The sequence below is a fragment of the Mustelus asterias genome, chromosome 3 (genome assembly GCF_964213995.1).
Source record: "Mustelus asterias chromosome 3, sMusAst1.hap1.1, whole genome shotgun sequence".
NCBI classification, from domain to species: Eukaryota; Metazoa; Chordata; class Chondrichthyes; order Carcharhiniformes; family Triakidae; genus Mustelus; species Mustelus asterias.
In genome coordinates, this window is record NC_135803.1 from 72,374,381 (window position 1) to 72,396,932 (window position 22,552).

The window sequence follows — 22,552 nt, forward strand, 5'->3', positions numbered from 1 at the left end:
TGCATCAACTTTAGGGAGAGGACAATAAAGGATTGACTAGAATAATGAACTGTTATGAAAGTCAAGTACCAGTAACCTAGAAGCTCTCATTGCTTTCACAAGAAATTGACTTGTGTTGCTGCAGTCTGCATGCAGCTTTGGATTTTAAGAGCATCACCAATGGAAGATGACAGGAGAACAAAGGCACAAGACTGAATGAAATGGTCCAACAGTAAGGTGTTAAAATTCTTGTGTTAAAACACAAACCTGGACTTGCATTATTCCTAAGCACACCTCCCATTTAGGGCTACAGCCTCAAGCATGTTTCTAAACACTGGCCCCAATAACGGAGGCTCCAGGATTTTCCACAAGTTTAGTCGGAGATGCATAAATGTTGAACCGAGCAGTTTGGTGGTGAAAGCACCCCTCCATCAGGACTTGGTTTTCCAAATTCCAAATTATATGAACAAACATAAAGCATGTCAAATGGAGGAGCCTTTCACCTCAAGTCTGGGAACCTTTGAATCAAACCTGCAGTAGAAAAGGGTATAGTGCACTGAAAATGTTGCAGTCTCAGGTAGCTCTGCTTCAAAACCTTTGATATCAAACACTTTGATGTACAAATTGAAGAGATCATTCTCTACCAATTCTGAACATTTCTGACATAATGTTCAAATAATCAAACAATTGTATAGGTTGTACTTTTTAAAAATCTTGTACTTTAAATTTTAATACCAAAACATGGTACCAATTCTGATAGGGTTAAAATTTAAATTCACCTATCCAGTAGAATAACGCAATGATGAACATAACAAAGAGGAGGAGTTGGTTAAACTACATGAAATAGCAAATCACACCACCATTGATCCAATCTCAGGCAAGCCACTTGGAGGCTGCAAACAACGAGGTTCTATTTCAAAGCCAGGAAAAAAAAAGGAAACAAATCAAGCTCTTACTTTTCCAGGAAATCATCAACAAATGTAAATGCTTGGAAACAAGGCCACCTTTTGTTGCCCATCCCTAATTGCCCTTGAACCGAGGGACTTGCTAGGACACATCATCCATGATCATCCTCAACTCTGGTGCCCCACAAGGCTGTGTTCTCAGCCCCCTACTATACTCCTTATACACCTATGACTGTGTGGCCAAATTTCCCCTCCAACTCAATTTTTAAGTTTGCTGATGACACCACCATAGTGGGTCAGATCTCAAAAATGACGAGACCGAGTACAGGAATGTGAGAGAGAATTTGGTGAGGCAACAATAATCTGTCCCTCAATGTCAACAAAACGAAGGATATTGTCATCGACTTCAGGAAGCATAAAGGAGAACATGCCCCTATCTATATCAAAGGGGAAGAAGTAGAAAGGGTCGAGAGCTTCAAGCTTTTAGGAGTCCAGATCACCAACAACCTGTCCTGGTCCCCCCATGCTGACACTATAGTTAAGAAAGCCCACCAACACCTCTACTTTCTCAGAAAACTAAGGAAATTTGGCATGTCAGCTATGACTCTCACCAAGTTTTACAGATGCACCAGAGAAAGCATTCTTTCTGGTTGTATCACAGCTTGGTATGGCTCCTGCTCTGCCCAAGACCGCAAGGAACTATAAAAAGTCGTGAATGTAGCCCAATCCATCACGCAAACCAGCCTCCCATCCATTGACTCCGTCTACACCTCCCGCTGCCTCAGCAAAGCAGCCAGCATAATTAAGGACCCCACGCAGCCTGGACATTCTCTCTCCCACCTTCTTCCGTCGGGAAAAAGACACAAAAGTCTGAGGTCACGTACCAACCAACTCAAGAACAGCTTCTTCCCTTCTGCTGTCAGACTTTTGGAATGGACTTACCTTGCATTAGGTTGATCTTTCTCTACACCCTAGCTATGGCTGTAACACTACATTCTGCACTCTCTCGTTTCCTTCTCTATGAATGGTATGTTTTGTCTGTATAGTGCACAAGAAACAATACTTTTCACTGTATGTTAATACATGTGACAATAATAAATCAAATCAAAGACATTGCACAGGCAATTAAGAATCCACCACATTGCTGTGGATCTGCAGTCATATGTAGGCCAGACTAGGTAAGGATGATAGATTTATTTGCCTAAAGGACCTTGGTGAACCAGGTGAGTTTTTAATAACAATGGTTTCATGATCCCCATTATAGGGATGAGTTTTCAATTCCAGGTTTATTAATGCTGTGTTAGAGGGATTTGAACTCATATCCCCACCGCCTTAGCCTAGGCCTCTGGATTATTAGTTGAGTGCCGTTGTCTCCCAATTGCAATAGTGTGCGTTTACCGAGAGTAATCTCCTTTAATCAGCAATAATTTGGTTGAGAGAGAAAACTAAAACATCCATAACCATTAAAGTCCCTCACAATGACCAGCAGACTATGGTCTCTTTAATAGAGGTTGTGTGCTTGTGCCTGCTGGGCATGTTTGATTCATTTCAGTTGATAAAAATGAACTGCGACACTGGTGTAGCCCATTTAGTTACAGCATACATTTCACAAGCACAATGCATAGTTGATCATTTCCTAGGAAAATATTTTGCAATTAATCCCACGGACAAGTCTCTGAAAGGAGTCTCTGAATCTGACTTCATCTTGGGAATGCGGCAGAGAGTACGAAGGCTAGGGGATCGCAGCAGCAAATTCTGTCCAAGACCCACACAGCTGGAGGTCAGCCAATAGAGAGCCATAGACTGGAATAGAAACAAAATACGTACTGATCAAGCTTATCCAACCCACATTGCTGTATATACACTCACCACACTACACACACAGAATCTCGCCCCCACACAAAATGAGGAAGGTACTTCAAGATAAGGTGGTACAAGAATCTAATCCTCAAAGATTCATGCAAAAGGTATTATTCTGTTAATCGGGAGTTCTGGGAGGGAAGGGTGGAGCACACATTGGGTCCAAGGATTTAAATGCCACATGAGACGAAAGGGATACAGAGATGGAAGCTCTTAATAGATCAGCCTCGATAATATATAAATGTACTTATTGTGGGGCTCCATTGATTTGTCCATGCAGTGGCACACAGTCTAGAGGATCCCAGACTGGTTCAGCTGGCTGGTAGTGGTAGGAACACAATAATTCAATTCTTAGTCGGGATGAAGTTAACTGGCTTCCTGGCAATCGATGTCCCGTGACTTCTGCTGGGCAGCACGGTGGCACAGTGGTTAGCACTGCTGCCTCACAGCATCAGGAACCAAAGTTTGATTCCCAACTTGGGTCACTGTCTGTGTGGAGTCTGCACGTTCTCCCCGTGTCTGCGTGGGTTTCCTCCGAGTGCTCCAGTTTCTTCCGACAGTTTGAAAGACATGCTGGTTAGGTGTACTGGCCATGCTAAATCCTCCCTCGGTGTACCTGAACAGGCACCAGAGTGTGGCGACTAGAGGATTTTCACAGTAACTTCATTGCAGTGTTAATGTAAGCCAACTTGTGACACTAAAAATAATAATAATAAAGGAATGTGTTTGTGTGTTTAACTCAGTGGTTAAAGTAGCAGACCCATGAAAACTGAAACGTTGCAATGCCTATAGGGTGTCACTAGGCAGTAGGTGGGGAGAGTTTACAGTAATAGAGTAAAGGCGGCTTTGGTAGAGATAAGATGCTAAAGAGATGACCAAATATGATGAGTTCAGATAAAGCAAACAAAAATAGATTACTGTTTCTTTGCATAAGAAACAGTAATGAGAAAGCACAATCACTAAAACTACTAAGGATAGAAACAATGTGCACAAAAGGATGTTTAAACTGACACAAATCATTGTTAGAGGAGTCAATAAATTTTGCTTCAAACTGAGAGATGTATTCAAAAGTAAAGAGAAGCAATTGGGAGTGGGTTAGATGAGATGGTTCACATGGAGAAAAGCAAAGAATAAGGCAACTTGCTGCTGGGCATGCCATTTCCTTGGTTTGCAACTCAGAGCAATACAATGCAAGTAGCAGTGTTTGAGAATGGTAATGCAGCTACAGGAATCATTTTAAATGAAGATGCTTTATAGCAGCAGCAAGAGAAAGATGACAGCCTGACAGATTCTGCACAGTTCAAATGAGTGGCCAGGCCTATTCCCCATTATCACAGGGCAAGCATGTCAGCAAAAGACTTACTGAGGGCACTGTTGCAGCAATCGGAACCATGAGCACTGAAATTCCACGGATCACATAAGTGACGTATTTCTGAAATTTTGACAATTCGACTCTCCGGAGAGCAAAAATCTATATTTGAACAACAGGAACAAAAATAACATTTGAAGCAGAGGAGTCAAGTATGGCAATCAGGAAAAGTGAGATTTTATTTACCTACCCAGTTACTTAGACAGACATTCCAACTTTGAAACCATTTCAGATTACAGCAAAATATCAGCCTCTCAGTTTATCAAGGCCTAGGCAGATGATGTGTTCACTGAAGAATATTTTATAGTATCTAATGACAAATATTGAAAATTTAACAGCTTCATTACAGTCCTTTCGCAAACTCCAGACTAAGAGGACACTCTATGCCATCTAGTATCTTTTGGGAGAACAAATCTGCAATAGACTTAAGAACAGACATTATTGGGAACTCTTGTAACTGAATTCCACTAATGAAATCTATTATCTTTATTCATTCATGGGATACGAGTGCCACTGACAAGGCCAGAATTTGTCGCCCATCCCTAATTGCCCTTGAGCAGCCTTCATGAACCACCGCAAACTATGTGGCATAGGTATACCCAAAGTATTGTTAAGAAGGCAGTCTCAGGACTATGAACTAGCAAAAATGAAGGAACGGTAATAACTTCCAAGTCGGAATGTTGTGTGGTTTGGAGGGGAACTTGCAGGTGGTGGTGCTCCCATGCATCTGCTGCCCATGTCCTTCAAGGCAGTAGAGCTCATGGGTTTGGAAGGTGCTGTTAAAGGAGCCTTGATCAGTTGCTGAAGTGTAGATGGCATTCACTGTTGCCACTGTGGCACCAGTGGTGGAAGGAGTGGTCTGTTTAAAATGATAGATGGGTGCAGATCAAACAAATTGCTTTGTCCTTGACAGTGTCGAGTCCTGGTAGCCACAGTATTCGGACCGTTGCTCCAGTTAAGTTCCTGGTCATTGGTAACTCCCTGGATGTTCTGTAGCGTCTCTGAATCATAGAATCCCTACTGTACAGAAGGAGGTCATTCGGCCCATCGAGTCTGCACCGACTCTCCGAAAGAGCATTTTACCCAGGCCCACCTCATAACCCCACGTATTTACCCCTAATCCCCCTAACCTACACTAAGGGGCAATTTAGCATGGCCAATCCACCTAACCTGCACATCTTTGGACTGTGGGAGGAAACCAGAGCACCCGGAGGAAACCCACGCAGACACGGGGAGAACTCCATACAGACTGTCACCCAAGGCTGGAATCAAACCTGGGTCCCTGGCACTTGTGAGGCAGCAGTTGATTGAGGGATAAATGTCTTCCATGGCACCTGGGATAACGCCAGTATTTTTCTTCAAAACAGTGCAGTGAGTGATACGAGTCCACAGTTATCATGTCCAGCCTGTGGACTGCTATAGTTAACAATGCAAGCAGATTGTCTGGTTATATTGCCAAACTAATATAAACGAGTCTTGAGGCCACCTTAGAATTCATTCAATTTACAAATTTGCCAGCAAATGCATCCTGCAAGTACATATCCATAATGTTCCCAATGACAGGAAGCCTCTATTATTCATATTGGTATTACCATCAGCAATATAAACCAGAAAATCAATTTGATCACCGCTGTACTTTCAAATAAAGGAAACAAGCTCATTGAATCATATGGCACAGGAGGTCAAATCTCCTGCTCTTTCCCCATAGTCCTGCAAATGTTTCCTTTTCAGCATAAAATACATTCCCTACTTAATTTGCTTCCATCTTCTTCAGTGTTTATTGACGTAGAGCAGTTGATGTCCTATACATGGATTTTAGTTTGATAAGGTTCCCCATGGTAGGCTCATGAAGAAAGTAAGGAGTTGTGGGATAGAGGGAAATTTGGCTGATTAGATAAATAACTGGCTATCTCATAGAAGACAGAGGGTGCTGGTGGATGGAAAATTTTCAGACTGGAGATCAGTTACCAGCGGTGTACCACAGGGATCAGTGCTGGGTCCTCTGCTATTTATGATTTTTATCAATGACTTGGAGGAGGGGGCTGAAGGGTGGGTCAGTAAATTTGCTGATGACACCAAGATTGGTGGAATAGTGGATGAGGTGGAGGGCTGTTGTAGGCTGCAAAGAGACATTGATAGGATGCAGAGCTGGGCCGAAAAATGGCAGATGGAGTTTAACCCTGATAAGTGCGAGGTGATTCATTTTGGTAGGACAAATTTGAATGCGGATTACAGGGTCAACGGCAGGGTTCTGAGGAATGTGGAGGAACAGAGAGATCTTGGAGTTCATATCCACAGATCTCTGAAGGTTGCCACTCAAGTGGATAGAGCCGTGAAGAAGGCCTATAGTGTGTTAGTGTTTATTAACAAGGAGTTTGAGTTTAAGAGCCGTGGGATTATGCTGCGACTGTACAGGACCTTGGTGAGACCACATGTGGAATATTGTGTGCAGTTCTGGTCACCTCACTATAAGAAGGATGTGGAAGCATTGGAGAGAGTGCAGAGGAGATTTACCGGGATGCTGCCTGGTTTGGAGGGGAGGTCCTATGAGGAAAGGTTGAGGGAGCAGGGGCTTTTCTCTTTGGAGCGGAGGAGGCTGAGGGGCGACTTAATAGAGGTTTATAAGATGATAAGGGGGATAGATAGAGTGAACGTTCAGAGACTATTTCCTCGGGTGAATGTAGCTGTTACTAGGGGGCATAACTATAAGGTTCATGGTGGGAGATATAGGAGGGATGTCCGAGGTAGGTTCTTTACTCAGAGAGTGGTTGGGGTGTGGAATGGACTGCCTGCTGTGATAATGGAGTCGGACACTTTAGGAACTTTCAAGCGGTTATTGGATAGACACATGGAGTACAGCTGAATGATAGGGAGTGGGATAGCTTGATCTTGGTTTCGGGCAAAGCTCGGCACAACATTGAGGGCTGAAGGGCCTGTTCTGTGCGGTACTGTTCTACGTTCTATGTTTTTCTATGACAGCACCACATCAACTAATGAGTTGGTGGTGTACTTATGGTCGAATTCATAGCAAACTAAGTCTATTTACTACAGAAAAAAGTCCTTAATCTACTTCAAAAGCACTCATGACTGAAACAACAGCACTATCTTCCAATAAAAGCAGGATTATTAATCCAGCAAAATGCAGTACGTGTGAATAAAGTTAGTCGCTTCTAGCATTATAGTCTTCATGCGTGATTGGCAGAGAAAGTACCCAATCACATCTATTTAGGCTGGGAATAATCGTGGCACTACATCAGCCACCTTTTCAAGCAATGTATTGCAGATCAGGTTATTGGGGGTAGATAGAAATGTAGAACTTGAAACACAACACATCAGCCATGGTCTTACCAAATGGTGGAGCAGGTTCGAGAGGCCGAGTAGCCTAACTCTGCTCCCATTTCCTATGTTCATATGATAATTCACTGTGTGAAAAATAACAATTCTTATCTCCCCCCTCGTTCTTTTGTCAATTATCTTGCATCTGTGTCATCTTGTTCCCTCCTTGCAGGGAAAACAATTTCTTATTTACTCTATAAGATCTCTCACAATTGTCATTTTTGATTACTTGATTAGAAGACACAGTCTGAGCTCAAATACAAATAAATAAATCCACATATGATGCACAAAATAAGGTCTTCAGGTTGGTTTATTAAATAAGTATAAGTATAAAATTGCTTTCTTACAGGTATATCACTGCAGACACAACACTTGTTAAAATAAAAATAAAAATTCAAACATGGCTCACTTCCCCTACACAACCAGCTCACCAGCCAGTTTGAAGACTGATATTTTTCTTAAAATGGCTGTATGTCACACGGAATCTTCAAGAATGCAAAAGGCTACATTAACATCTTTTGCATGTGTTACAACTGCAATGTGTGCTTCTCTACCAGCTGAGTTAATGCTGACGCCAGTAACAGATTACGTAATCCAGCACCATTTATAGTGTGAGCTACAGATCATTTGCAATTTACCTATATCCCCGAAGACCAACTGGTCTGGAGCTTAATTCACAGCCCTTTTGGCCTCTTTTAAGGGATGTTGGCCTCTTTTAAGGCACAGCCCTTTTGGCTACAGGATGTTGACAGAGATGAGATGGTGCACAATTCCTTCTCTTTTTCTCCCAGGGAAAGTACTATTTGGAAGACTTACTAAACCACTACTATTATTTCAGTTTCTTATTCCTTTGAGAAAGTGTTCGACATCCACTGGCAATCGTCAACTATCTTGATTAATACTTGAAGGAATCATTGCCATGGATCCATGTCCCATCATTCCATAATACTGTATGCCAGAAGACAGCACTAGTTGGAATCATAATATTGATGTGAATATTACAAAATAATGAGTCAAAATCTACTGTTCTTTAATGTACAGAAACAAAAATCACTTACTTAAATGGGCAGTCGCTTAAATGGAAACATTCTCTTTCATAGCGAGCATGAGTCCTCAAAATAATCTCCTTACCTCAACTATTAAAAGGTTTACAAGTCCTAATGAGATGGGCAGAATCCAGGTGGAATCAGGTAAAGTCAGGTCAGGAAACCAGAGTACTCCTCCCATTGTTAGGTCCTGAACGGCAGGTGCTACAGCAAAAAATAGGATCATTAGTTTTTGTGCCTCCCATTGGCTCATCAACACACCACCAAATACAAAACCCTCCAACTATCAACTATCCACTGCAATAATCCTCTATTCAGAAAGCACCTCCACAAACTTGTAAACAACCCATTATCCACTACAACCCTCCCTTATCACATTCATGCAATGTCCCCCATTGTTAACCCACCCAGTCACAATACCTCAGTCACCACCCTCAGCAATGTTTACCACACATGCTCATCCATCTCTCATTTCCTCGAGGATGAGAGACACAAGCATAATGGTAATGAAGGATAAAGATAAGGGATAAATGCACTGAGGAACCAAACAAAAGGCAACCATAGGAACAGGAGTAGGCTGTTCAGCCCATCAAGCCTGTTCTGCCATTCAATAAGATCATGATTGATCATACATCTGAATGCCTTTTTCCCCACAATTCCTCTTATCTCTTTCCAGCAGTGGCATTTAGAAATTTGCCCATCTCTACTCTAAATTACTCAATGACTGAGTTTCCACAGCCCTCTAGGGTAGAGAATTCCAAAGATTCACAAACCTCTGAGTGAAGAAAATTTGTCTCATCTCAGTCCTAAATGACCTCCTACTTACTTTGAAATTGTGTCCCCTGGTTTGAGACTTCCCAACTCGGAGAAACATCTTACCTGCATCTATCCTGTCTATTTCTTTAAGTATTTTGTAGGTTTCAATGAGATCACCTCTCAATCTTTGAAACCCGAGAGAATACAGGCCTGGTTTCCTCAGTGTCTCTTCACAGAACAGTCCCGCCATCCCAGGAATTAATTTGGTGAACTTTTGTTGCACTCCCTCTATAACAATAATATCCTTCCTAAAGTAAGGGGACCAAAACTGCACATACTAGTCCAGGTGTGGTCTAACCCAAAGTTCGATATTATTGAAGCAAGACTTTACTACTCTTGTACTCAAATCCTCTTGCGATAAAAGCCAACATACCATTAGCCTTCCTAATTACCTGCTGCATCTGCACATTAGCCTTCAGTGACTTATCGACGAGGGCACCCCAGGTCCCTTTGTACATCTACACTTTCGAATATCTCACCATTTAAAAAACTCTGCACATCTGTTCCTCCCACCAAAGTGAATAACCTCACCTTTCTCCCTCCCTAATAGCACTGTGAATGCACCGGCACCAAATGGACAGCAGCAGTTTAAGGTCGTGGTTCACAGCCATCTTTTCAAGGGCAATTAGGGATGGGCAATAAATCCTGGCCTCGCTCACATCCCATGAAAGAATAAAAAAATATTCATTTCAGTTCACCTTCCTGAAAAGTCAGGGGTGCAGATGTGAAGACACTTGCAAGATTGTAGTAGTCAATATAGAAATATCGAAAAGAGAAGCACGAGGCCATTCAGCCCTTCAAGCCTGTTTCAATATTCATGATCATAATTGATCATCAAATTCAATACCCTGATCCCACCTTCCCCCCCATATCCCTTGATTCCTTTGGCCCCAAGAGGTATATCTGGTTCCTTCTTTTGGCTTCAACTATTTTCTGTGGCAGAGAATTCCACAGATTCACCATTCTCTGGTTGAAGAAATTTCTCTTCAGCTCAGTCCTAATAGGTCTACCCTTTATTCTCAAACTATGACCCCTGGTTCTGGGCACCCCCACCATCGGAAACATTCTTTCTGAATATACCTTGTCTAATCCTGTTAGAATTTTATAAGTTTCTATGACAGACCCCCCTCACTCTTCTAAACTCCAATGAATATAAATAATCCTAACCGACTTAGTATCTCATCATATGACAATCCTGCCATCCCAGGAATCAGCCTGGTAAACCTTCACTGCACTCCCTGCAAAGAAAGAACATTTTCCTCAGATAAGGACACCAAAACTGCACACAATATTCCAGGTATAGGCTAAAAGAGTTCTGTTATGGGCCTGTGGTCACAGCATAACAACCAAATATTAAAAGGAATTTAAGATCAATGGGTGGATATGACTGATGTGATTGAAGCCAAGAAAATACCCAATGCAGATCTGTGAAAATTGGAAGAGTTCAATCCTAATTCAGCTATTTCAGACTTTAATTGTCTGCCATTTTTCTCTAAGATTCTCCCAGTTTTTATTTTCATCATCTTTCATTTTAAGTAACCATTACCTAATGACATCTTCCTGCACTTTTCCAAGGCAATTTGGCACCACAGAACCATAGAACCATAGAAAATTACAGCTCAGAAACAGGCCTTTTGGCCCTTCTTGTCTGTGCCGAACCATTTTATGCCTAGTCCCACTGACCTGCACTTGGACCATATCCCTCCACACCCCTCTCATCCATGAACCCGTCCAAGTTTTTCTTAAATGTTAAAAGTTACCACTTTACCACTTTATCCGGCAGCTCATTCCACACTCCCACCACTCTCTGCGTGAAGAAGCCCCCCCTAATATTCCCTTTAAACTTTTCTCCTTTCACCCTTAACCCATGCCCTCTGTTTTTTTTCTCCCCTAGCCTCAGCAAAAAAAGCCTGCTTGCATTCACTCTATCTTTACCCATCAAAATCTTATACACCTCTATCAAATCTCCCTCAATCTTCTGCGCTCCAGGGAATAAAGTCCCAACCTATTCAATCTCTCTCTGTAACTCAGCTTCTCAAGTCCCGGCAACATCCTTGTGAACCTTCTCTGCACTCTTTCAATCTTATTTACATCCTTCCTGTAACTAGGTGACCAAAACTGTACACAACTGTACACCAGGTAAAATAAATACTGTGAGACCCGTGCATGCTGGTAACGCAAAGTACCTGCTGCAGCATCAGATGCTGCTAGGCTCAGATTCCGCAAGGCAATAGAGATAAAAATCCATAATGGCAGTTGGACCCAGATAAGCAGACTGGCTTTGAAAGGATGACAGTTGTCACGTACGTACAGCTCAGAGACAATCCTTTTCAGATTCTTCCTGAAGTGAAAACTGACCCCAAGACAAAATAATGGATTTAAACATCATAAGTTAAAAAAATCTGGTAAACACCCATGCACAGAGGTTTAACTTGAGTGTCATACAGGAGGACATCATTTAAGAGTTTATTTTACCTTATTATGCTGATCAGATCAAAGCTAGTACAATTGGTTGTGATCAGTTGTAACATTTTAGAATTATAATTGTTTAGCAGTGTACATCACAGTCGTGTAATGCACAGAATTAATGACTCAAACTGGATTAGGGAAAATCAAAGCTCATGACAACACAAGCATGTAAACTAATTTTCTTTCAGCATATGGGCGAGACCATTTATTCAATGAACTTCTGCATTTATACTGGTAACTTTACAGGTTCTTCTATTCAAATCCATCATTTGTGGTTTCCACATCTTTCAGAACCTAAACCCTGCTTTATTCAGTTACAAGTAACGGATTGCGACCATGCTGCTAAATCATTCCTTAACCTCTCTAAGGCGTTCAGTGTGGCTGACCACACCATCCTCTTCTCTTCTGTTATCCAATTCCAAAAGACTGCCCTTGCAATGCAAGACTCCACTCCTACCCAATTACAGTCCATAACATCTGTAGAAATGGCTAGTCATCCTCCTCCAACAGCATGATCTCAGGAGTTCCAAGAGTCTAATCTTGACTTCCTACTCTTCTTCATTTAAATGTTGCTCCTTGGCAACATCACCTAAAGAAACAAGAGTCAGCTTCCACACGGACACAACCAACATCCAGCTCTTCTCCCCATCCCCTCGCTCAAAACTTCCACGGTCTTCATACCATCAAACAAGCTTTCCAACACTGGGTCCCCAATCCGATGCCTTAAATTTAAAATACTTCCTCAAATTCCTCCACACTCTTGCTCTAAATCTGTCTCCACCCTTATATCCCGCAACTCCACTTCCCCTACTCTAGTACTTAGTTTCTCTGACACTGGTCTCCTGTGCATCCTCCTGCTCCCATCCATCATTAATGGAACCCAGGAGGTTAAGAATGTCCCTCCCTAAACTTCTTTCTTCTCCTTTAGAAATCACTTCAGGATCCATGGGGGCAATTCTCCAGGAGATTCAAGCGGAGACTGTTTGTGGACTTCCCACTGTGCGCAACGGTCTCCGCGAGTCTCCGGGTGCCAGATTTCCTACGCCATCAGCTCCCCCCACCCTGCCATGAATGTTTCACTCCAATGGGGTGTGCAACAGCTCCCCACTGGCAGCTGGACACTGCTGGAGTGAATGGGGGGGGGGGGGGGGGGGGGGGGCAATCGAGGCTCCCCAGAAGGTCAGGGGTAAGGAAGGGGTGCCTCCGGGTCAGGACTGCAGGAAGGGGAGAGAGGTGTCAGGGCTGGCCCAGTGATGTCTGGGAGACCGATGATCGGGCCGTGGAGGGATTGGAGGGCCAGCAGTGTAGGGTCACGGGGCTGGCCACTGATTGGAAGGCTGGCAGCGCAGGGCCACTGCACGTGCGTCGATCTCGGCACATGCCTAATGGCCTGCTCAATGCTATGCTGCCGGCCTCTCCAGCAGGAACAGGTCCCGTCCACAGATTTTTCACGTGAATCATGCTGGTGAACTCTGCAATGCACAGAGTGGGAGATTCATTTTGAAACTCCCACTGAAAAAAACAGGGGGATTTACTCGAGTGTTTATGCAAATTCGACACAGAATTCCTTTGGGAGAATCAACCCCCCCCGTATCTTCAATTAAATGTTTTTATCACTACTGCTATTTATCTCTTTCCCTAGCTTAGCATCCATGCCATCTAGTCTATCTAATCTTGGAATGTTCATTACAACAAAAGGTATTGTATAAATAAATACAAGTTGAATTTCAAATCAACTGCAGTCCTGATTTTAAGGCTGCAAAAAGCAGAAGTCACTGTTTACAACATAACAGAGCATGCAACCTTTCCTGGCTGGTAGTAATCCAGACAAGTTTCCAGCATCTGCACAAGACATTTGTTTCTCAAACAAGTTTAGCCCAGATTACCCTTTCACAGGAGTTCACTACGGCATAGAAAACCCATCACAACAGAAAATTCTGCACCTCACTTAAACACAGCCCAGAGTCCCTTCCTCAACCCAACTCCAATCCAACACATTTTTCCTAAGCAGCGAATAGACCAAACCATATGCTCTTAAGCTCTTACCATATGCTCTTATGCATCCCTATTGTAAAATTGCGTTGAGTTCCCTGCCAATACCGAATATGGTACATGATTTCTCCAGTCCTGCTTTCTTGCGAAAATCCACACTATTTTAAACCTTTACTTGTCATGTCCTGATCACTACTCCTTAATTTATTCCGTCTCCCCTCCCACTCTTTCAATCTTTGTGGTGCTCTATACTATGAGTCTTGCCCCTTCATCTTGGTTTCACAATAACAAAAATATCAGACTCGTCTCACTCTCACTGCTCCCCTTGGCAATCATGGTTTGTTCCAAGGCAATCATCTGATTAACTACATACCTTTTCATGCTTTTGAAAGAAAATACAGGTACACATACCGTGCCACCTTTTCAGACCATCCAACCTGCTTCGCACAGACAGATACTTCATGACGCAGTCGCTTGGCTAATTCTGCTATCTCCGGCTGTAAATTTTCAACCTAGCTAATGAGAATGAAACTCGGTTTAGAAAACACACAGCAAAAGGAAGTGCACTTCCAATTATTTGTTCTACTTCACATCTTCAATATACACACGTGCTTTCCCATTGTAAAGATATAGCTCAGGAAGCTTCTGTTCAAATAGCAGCTCTCAGCAGGGTCACACTCGGTGATATGGCAAGTGGTTTTCATGTCCCCAAGCTTGGGAGACTGGGACATAAACTGCAGCTTTTGATCACTCCCACTTCTACTGGGATGTGCGCTGAGAACAGGGTCAAGTATTAACGGTCACATCGTACATCATCTATATAGGTTCACTAATCCAAAAGCCAAATACTGCATAAGCTGTTAATCTGAAATAAAAACAGAAAATGTTGGAAACATTCAGCAGGTCAGGCAGCACCTGTGGAAAGAGAAACAGTTAATGTTTCAGCTCTTGGCCCATCCTTTGTTTCTTTACTTGTTCCATGACTACTTTCACTGGCTCTGCCTCTCCAACTCTTTTGGTATTTAACGTCTCCGGTTTTCTGCCCTATCACAAGACCTTCCCTTTTGTTCTTTATTCACCCTCTCCCATTTCATCAACATATAAACCTACTGCATTTCTAACATTTCCCAGTTCTGATGAAAGGTCACAAGCTGAAAGATTAATTCTCACAGTTTCTCTAGCCAGCTGCAGCAATTCCAGCATTTTTTATTTTTAATACATAGACAACTGCCAACTCTTATCTAAAGAATGAATAGGAGGCAAATTGTGTTAATTAGATCAAAGTCAGAGCATCTCCAGCAATGATTTCTCTTCCTACTTCCCAAACGTCTCCTCCAGAATCCCCCAGTGATTTACCCATGACTAGCCCGGTGTCCTCTTCCTCTCCCCTTGTAACAACATTCGCAGACATACAGTCATCTACCGTACATATACTGATGACACCCAGCTCTCAGTTCACCATCTCTCTAGACTCATCTTCTACCCTGGTTGTGGGATCATTTGTCTGATGTCCAGCGTCAAATGCAGGAGAGGGAGTGACTTGGAGGGGTTTAGCATGCTTATTAAATTATTTGTTCTTAATAGGGAATGGGGGCCTAGGTAGCTGAAAACATCGCTGCCGATAGTGGGATGAAGGGAGGCATCTGCCATAATCCCCAGGCAGTCCCTTAACCATCCGTACCTCTGTTCTGCCATTCATGCATTCTGATCACTTAATGGCACTCCTTGGTTAACTAGGACCAATGCAGGAGGAGGAATGCAGCACTTTTAGCACCTTCTCAGCCTTCTGTATCCTCATTTACGTTCCCTTTGTCCCATTCCACCACCACCCACCCTTCCCCCCCCCCTCCCTCATATTATAAATCTCTGCTGATTCTCTTTGCTCTTAGCTCTGACAAAGGGTCATCTAGACTCGAAATGTTGGCTCTATTCTCTCCCACAACACCAGGTTTATTTGGTCGCACGAGCTTTTGGAGCATTGCCCCTTCATCTGGTGACTTTAACCTGGTGTTGTGAGACTACTTACTGTGCCTACCAGAGTCCAACACTGGCAACTCCACATCTCTCCCCAGAGATGCTGTCAGACCTACTGAGATTTTCCAGTATTTTCTGTTTTGGTGTTGAAGGGAGGCAGGATTCATTAAATGAGGAGTCAGAGGAGAGAGTTTGGTGCAGAATGCAGAGTTACAGGTTACTAAGATTGGAAGGGGCAAGGCCTTAAAAGAATTTGAACAGAAGGAGAATGAGAATTTTAAACTGGAGGTACTTGGGAGACTGGGGATCATTGTAAGAGTGTGGATGGGGAGGGATGTAGACAGAGCAGCAAGCTGAAGTGCAGGTTAGGATTTAGGCAGCAGAATTTTAACTGGGATGAAGCTCACAGAACTGGGGAGTATTGGAACAGTCAGATCTTGAGATGAGGGATGTTCCTGAGATGGAAGTACATAGTCTGTGATGAAAAGGCTATTGGATCTGTAGCTCAGAACAAGATCAAATGGTACACAGTCTACAAACAGTCTGATGGCTGGGGAGGAGTAGACGGGGGAAATCTGGCATGGGTATGGAATTTTCCCCCACCATGAAGACTGTCAAATCTTCACAAACTTTAACTCGAGGAAAGACATGATATTGGTATTATATTTCTTCAACTTTGGGATCAGTCAATTGGACCCCAAATGACCTTTTTTTTCCTCATGTGCATTCTTACATAAGGTGGGCTGATTTATATTATTTCATATTTAGGCAGGCTAATTTACGTTTAGGCAATGCTTTGTTAAAAAGCACAAGCATTGATAACATGTCATTCCAACACAAGACATTTCCTAACTCAAATGGAATAAAAGTGAGCAACTCCTCAGATTCTAAACCAGTCTCTGGCCGCATGCAGCAAAGACCTGGACAATATTCAGGCTTCGGTTAAGTGGCAAGTAGCACTTGCACCATATCAGTGCCAATTAATGGCCATCTCCAATGAGATAGAATCCAGCTACCCCTTTTTGACATTCAACATCACTGAATTTCGCACCAATATCCTGGAGATCACCATTTATCTTACTCAACTTGCTGTGGTTTGAAAAAAAAAGAGGTTGGGTATTTTACAGCAAGTGGGTCACCTCCCGACTCACCAAAACCTTTCCATCGCAACAAGACATAAATCAAGTGCATGATGGAATACTCCCCTTTTGCCTAAATGGGTACAAGCTCAACATTATCCAGGGCAAAGCAGTCGACTTAAACAGTCAATCCCTCCACCACCGATGCAGTGCTTGTAATGTGTAAAATGCACTGCAGCAACTTGTCAATGATTCTTCAAAAGTATCTTCCAAACCCATGACTTCCACCACCCAGAGTACAAGGCAATAGGCTTTGGGGCCATCATCACCTGAAGGTCTCCTCCTCGTCACACAACCTCCTGACTTGGAAATACATCACCATTCCTTCATCATTTGTTCAAATTCTGGAACTCCCTTCCTAATAATACTGTGGGTGTACCTACACCACATAGACTGCTCAAGAAAGGTGACCCACCACCACCATCTCAACAGCTGTTGGGATGAGCAATAAATGCTGACCCTGCCCCATGAACCAATTAAAAGCCAGTAAAGGTAGAGTCGGTTAACGCTAGGTGCTGGCTGGTTGTGATTACTTAGCCCACAAAGTGTATTAACACCAGGAGAAATTAATTAATAATGCTGGAATGGTAGGACTCCTAAAGTTGGCTTCCGTACCTCTGGGCTAGGGAAAAAGAAACCTGTCAAGGAGCTTCTATTGCTAGTTGCCATCAACCTACCCCTGTTAGAAAGTGCAGTTCAGGTTAGGAGAGATTCGGGTGATGTACAGTTCAATAGTCTGTTGATAGTCACTCGCTAGATTTAAAGATAGTTTTTCGACTTCACACTGCAGATGTGTTGTCTCGCCTTGAAGGAACGCATATTGAAAATGTAGGCCTGCACTGCACACATTACTTAAATGTAGGAACAAGAGCAGAAGATAAAAAAGTCTGAAAATTAGTGCCAGAACACAAAAAATCTGAAAACATTTTGTGACAAGGAAACATGTAATTATAGCACTTTTTTACAATTTATAGTGAATGCAAATTCTTCTACATAACTTCATAGTTTTCAAGTGGGTGGAAACATTAGTTTTCCCTTTGTCAAGGCCATGAACCAATGCACTCATATCAAATCAGCAAAATGTCTTCTGCACTTAAGCATTTAATGCAGTTAGTGCATGTAATACAGGATGAAATCTAAAACAGCCACAGAGCATGACCTTGCTGGATTATGTACATGTGAAGCAAAGCAAAGGACTAAGGCAGTGCTTTGGAAACTATTTTCCAATATGCCCCCATTTTAACTCACCACTGACTTTCAAAGGGCAATTAGGGATGGGCAACAAGTGCTGGCCTTGCCAGCGATGGCCACATCCCACAAACAAATATATACAACTCTTGAACATGAGCACAGAAGCCAGCAAAAACAAAGCAGAATAACATTCAGCATATAATTAAAGCTCACAACAGAAAATATATAAACATAAAAATGTGTTTTCAAGTACTTTATAAAAATATTATTTCATATGCAGTAAGCCATTAGTGACATGAATGCCTCTTCAAGTAGCAAGTAACAGTCACACTACACACACACCAGGTAAAGATGCTGAGAGCAAGGGTTCAGGAGAAGAGTAGCAAGTATTTAAAAATAGACATGGATTGTAGCAGCCCCAGCATGTCTGTACCTGGGGGACTTGTACTTCCACAACATCAGAGCTCCAGATTCGGTTTGGGATAGAGAAGGGGCAAGCAGCGAGAGGGTGTGTCGGGGTGGGGTGCCAACTGGAGATGGGATGGGGAGATGCTATAGCTAGGGGACAAACTGCTCCAAAATGGTGGCAGTTGAGTCACATGGGAAATGTCATATAATAATTTTGCAAAGCCAGCAAGATTACAGACCCCATTAACTTACCAATTTTAAAGCAAAACATTAAATGAGCCAACGTTAAACGAGGACTTGTGTTACTCATGTAGGTTTCAACAAAGCCTTCCATATTCCCAAGTTAGGGAGTAAAACCCTTATCCTCTCTACCAACTCCCCAGACACACCCCCTCCCATACACAACAATCAGCCCTCCTTTCATGACTACAAACTCACACACGACCCCCTCAAATGGCTCACTCGGCAACCTGGTCTTTCCAACAATCTTACAGCAAACAAACCCACTCTCAGGCACCACCAGCCTCTTCATGGCCAGGCCACCGTGAATGAAAACTGGTGCTGATTCACTATAATCAGCCGAGAGAGAGGCTTTGCTGCACTCCACTGGGTAGCGAGTTGTACTGTCAAAGCATGTCAATGTCAGTTTCATCCTATGAACCCTCGTTCAGACTTAGTTCAATGAAGAACTCATTATAAACAAAAATCAGTCTGAATTAGCAGCAAATTAATTTGGGTGCGAATCGATCTAAACAAGGTTATCCTTAGTCTATTCCGAAAAGGATTTTGGTTAATGAATAACACTGTGCACAATAACTGCGTGTTTTTATGATACAAAGATAGGTGGAGGGAGGTAGTATTGAAGAGGCTGCAGAAGGACTTGGACAGTATATTAGAGTGGGCAAAGGAGTGCCAGATGGAATACAATGTGGGAAAGTGTGAGGTTATGCACATTGGTAGGAAGAAGAGGCGTTGACTATTTTCTACATGAGGAGAGAATTCAGAAATCGGAAGCGCAAAGGGACTTGAGTCCTAGTTCAGGATTCTCTTAAGGTTAACTCGCAGGTTAACTTGGTAATTAGGAAAGCAATTGCAATGTTAGCATTCATTTCGAGAGGACTAGAATACAAAAGCAGGGATGTACTGCTGAGGCTTTATAAGGCTCTGGTGAGGCCACATTTAGAACATTGCGAGCAATTTTGGGCTCGGTATCTATGGAAGGATGTGCTGGCCTTGCAGAGTGTCCAGAGAAGGTTCACAAGAATGATTCAGGGAATGAAAAGCTTGACATATGAGGAGCATCCAAGGACTCTGGGTCTGTACACGATGGAGTTTAGAAGAATGAGGGAGGATCTCACTGAAACTTACAGAATAATGAAAGGACAAGATAGAGTGGACGTGGGGAAGATTTTTCCATTAGTGGGAAAGACTAGGATCCAAGGGCACAGCTTCAGAGTAATGGGGCAATCCTTTAGAACTGAGATGAGGAGGAATTTCTTCAGCCAGAGGGTGGTGAATCTGTGGAATTCATTGCCACAGAGGGCTGTGGAGGCCAGGTTATTGAGTGTATTTAAGACATAGATTGATAGGTTCGTGATTGGTAAGGGAGTCAAAGGTTATGGGGGAAAAGCAGGAGAATGGGGTTGAGAAACTTATCAGCCATGATTGATTGGCAGGGCAGACACAATGGGCCGAATGGCCTAATTCTGCTCCTCTATCTTATGGTTTTGTGATTTAAGATTCTTAATCTTGAGTTTTTCCCCAGGGGCAGGTATTGCAACATTTAACATTTTTAAGCTAATAACAGTATAAAATCTCACTAAATAAAAAAGTGCGTGTCCTGTGAGCTTTTTTAATGCAACAAAGAATCCTGTCATTCCTTTCTTTGCTGGAGTTGGGAAGTCATCAACCTTCATATTTCCTCTTTTAATGCACAAGTTTTCAGTATCTCACTCTCTTCTGACTTGAATCCCTAACTAAATAATACAGTACTGAATCTACCTAACTTTTGAGAATTTCTAACTTCAACACATCTTCATTTAAATCCTCGACAAGCACTGCTTCCAAGTCTTGCGAATAAAAAAAAAGTCTCCTGCATCAGGCTTGGGCTCCACTGCTCCCACTCCCTTCCTACCCCATCCTGGACTTGCTGAATGGGTCGGAGACTAGGCTCCACTGCTTCCCTTCCCCACCCATACATTCCAAATCTCAGCTCTGCTACTCTACCAGCCTGACCCCACAGCTTCACAGAATGGCCAGCAGCAGAGTTGGATGAGTGGAGGCCCCCCACAAGCCTGCTCCTGGCCTCGTTGTTGACAGAGATTTTCCGGGCTTCGAGACTCTGTCCTCCTGGCTTTGGCAGCACTGGAGGCAGTGACGGCCTAGGGGAGGTAAAGGTTAAAACAAATTAAAGGCGGAATTCCATTATTCAGAACTTGGAATTCCGCCAAAGGACAGGAATTTCTCATCCCTGTCAAATGATCAGAAAACCATGTGCCTGAACACCTGCAAATGCTACTGGCAGCAATTGGATGTTGGAACTTTATCACTACGAAGAATGTTTATTTTGGCGAACAGCAACATCTCACTAAATTAAAATACAAGACCCTGAACGATATTTACAAGGTGGACATGGAAAGGATGTTTCCTCCTGTGGGTGAATCGAGAACAACGGGGGCACTGTTTAAAATTTGGGGTTGTCCTCGTCGAGAGAATAGGAGATTTTTTTTTCTCTCAGCGTTATGCAACTTTGGACATCTCTGTCTCAAAAGGCAGTGGAGGCAGGGTCTCTGAATATTTTTGAGGCAGAGGTAGATAGATTCCCTTGCCTAACAAGAATCTAAGGTTATTGGGGTAGATGAGAATTTGGAATTTTAAACACAAACAGTTCAGCCATGGTGTTATTGAATGGCGGAGCAGGCTTGAGGAACCGAATGGCTGACTTCTGCTCCTATTTTGTATGTTCATAGCCCAACAATAGCCGGTCACTTTAGAAGATAGATTGTAAGGAATGAAAACTAGGGGAAAAATGTTTTTTTTTTTTAAATTGAACCATTCTGGTGCACAAGAACAAAGTCTTCACCAATCTTAACCATTTGATCACTAATTGGAAGTTATTAAACCTAGTAGCAGGCATTTACTGGTCCACTGGGTCTCTGCCAGTGATCCAGTGCTAAGCATAATGACCACTGGGTATGCTCAGGCCAATACCTCTTTTTGAAGTTACCAATGATGCCTGATTGAACGATGACATGCAGCGCCCCACTCACCTTGGCAATAATGTACATCTGGTAAATAGCTAACGGGAGTGTCACAGTCGCTCGTAAGGTCATAGTGGTGCAAGTTATGCTAACCCACCATGGCAATCCCGTGGCCTGCTGCACGCTTGTCAGAAGGTCCTGTGTTAGATGAACAGGCACCGAGTCTGCAAAACTCTCATACCAGCCAGGGTGAGCAGTTGAAACTGCTGGAGCAGACAAGCATGAAGCCAATGACATCGTCCTTCTGTGACAAACTGTGGGGCTTTGAAACACTTCATTACCCACAGTCATAGCAAACAATGAGGGCAACAGCCTATTACATCGGCCTTGTTGGATGATTCCAGGAGCAACTGAACAGGATAATCTTTGAGTTCTCTCCAATAAGCATCGCTTCAACATTCCAACACGTGACAAAGTCTTCAGTTTCAATGCCTGGCAGCACATCATTTTGAGAAATCTGGAAAGGCTGAACGAGAAAAGAGATGAGCACAACATTCATTAGCAGAGTGACTTACACTTCAATCTTACACTCAATGGCTTGGACAGGAACAATTATTCCTGATGTGAAGAGGTGCATTTTTAAACTACCATCCCAACATCATTTGACATGTCAAGAATTGAAAATTCAAATTTAGATCCCATCATTATTCTGAAAGAGGGAACTTTATGTCCAAACTGATATCCCACAATTAATTCTATGGAAAGCTCTATATCACAAACGCTGTACCTAGTTTAATTTTATGGGAAGACTGTGAGCAAATTTTAATGCCCTCTTCTGTTTAGCAGTGGGTCGCATTTAATGGATGGA

At 42.8% G+C, this 22,552-nt stretch overlaps 1 protein-coding gene across 8 annotated transcripts in view; it reads right to left on the minus strand.

Moving 5' to 3' along the window:
- Positions 1-676: 676 nt before the first annotated feature.
- The window catches only part of cox18 (cytochrome c oxidase assembly factor COX18), a 31,711-nt gene continuing 9,835 nt past the window's right edge, over positions 677-22,552 (minus strand). For 4 of the 8 annotated variants that reach the window (XM_078209177.1, XM_078209184.1, XM_078209178.1 and 1 more), the window contains 6 exons: positions 21,754-22,210; positions 14,184-14,284; positions 11,498-11,664; positions 8,581-8,699; positions 4,108-4,215; positions 677-2,687 (listed from right to left, as the gene is read on the minus strand). In XM_078209177.1, the coding sequence (XP_078065303.1) occupies positions 2,514-2,687; positions 4,108-4,215; positions 8,581-8,699; positions 11,498-11,664; positions 14,184-14,284; positions 21,754-22,210 (1,126 nt within the window). In that variant the 3' untranslated portion in view covers positions 677-2,513. Of the gene's footprint in view, positions 2,688-4,107; positions 4,216-8,580; positions 8,700-11,497; positions 11,665-14,183; positions 14,285-14,380; positions 14,638-17,562; positions 17,737-21,753; positions 22,211-22,552 lie in introns of all 8 variants that reach the window. The other 4 variants (XM_078209182.1, XM_078209180.1, XM_078209183.1 and 1 more) reach the window with 2 other exon arrangements.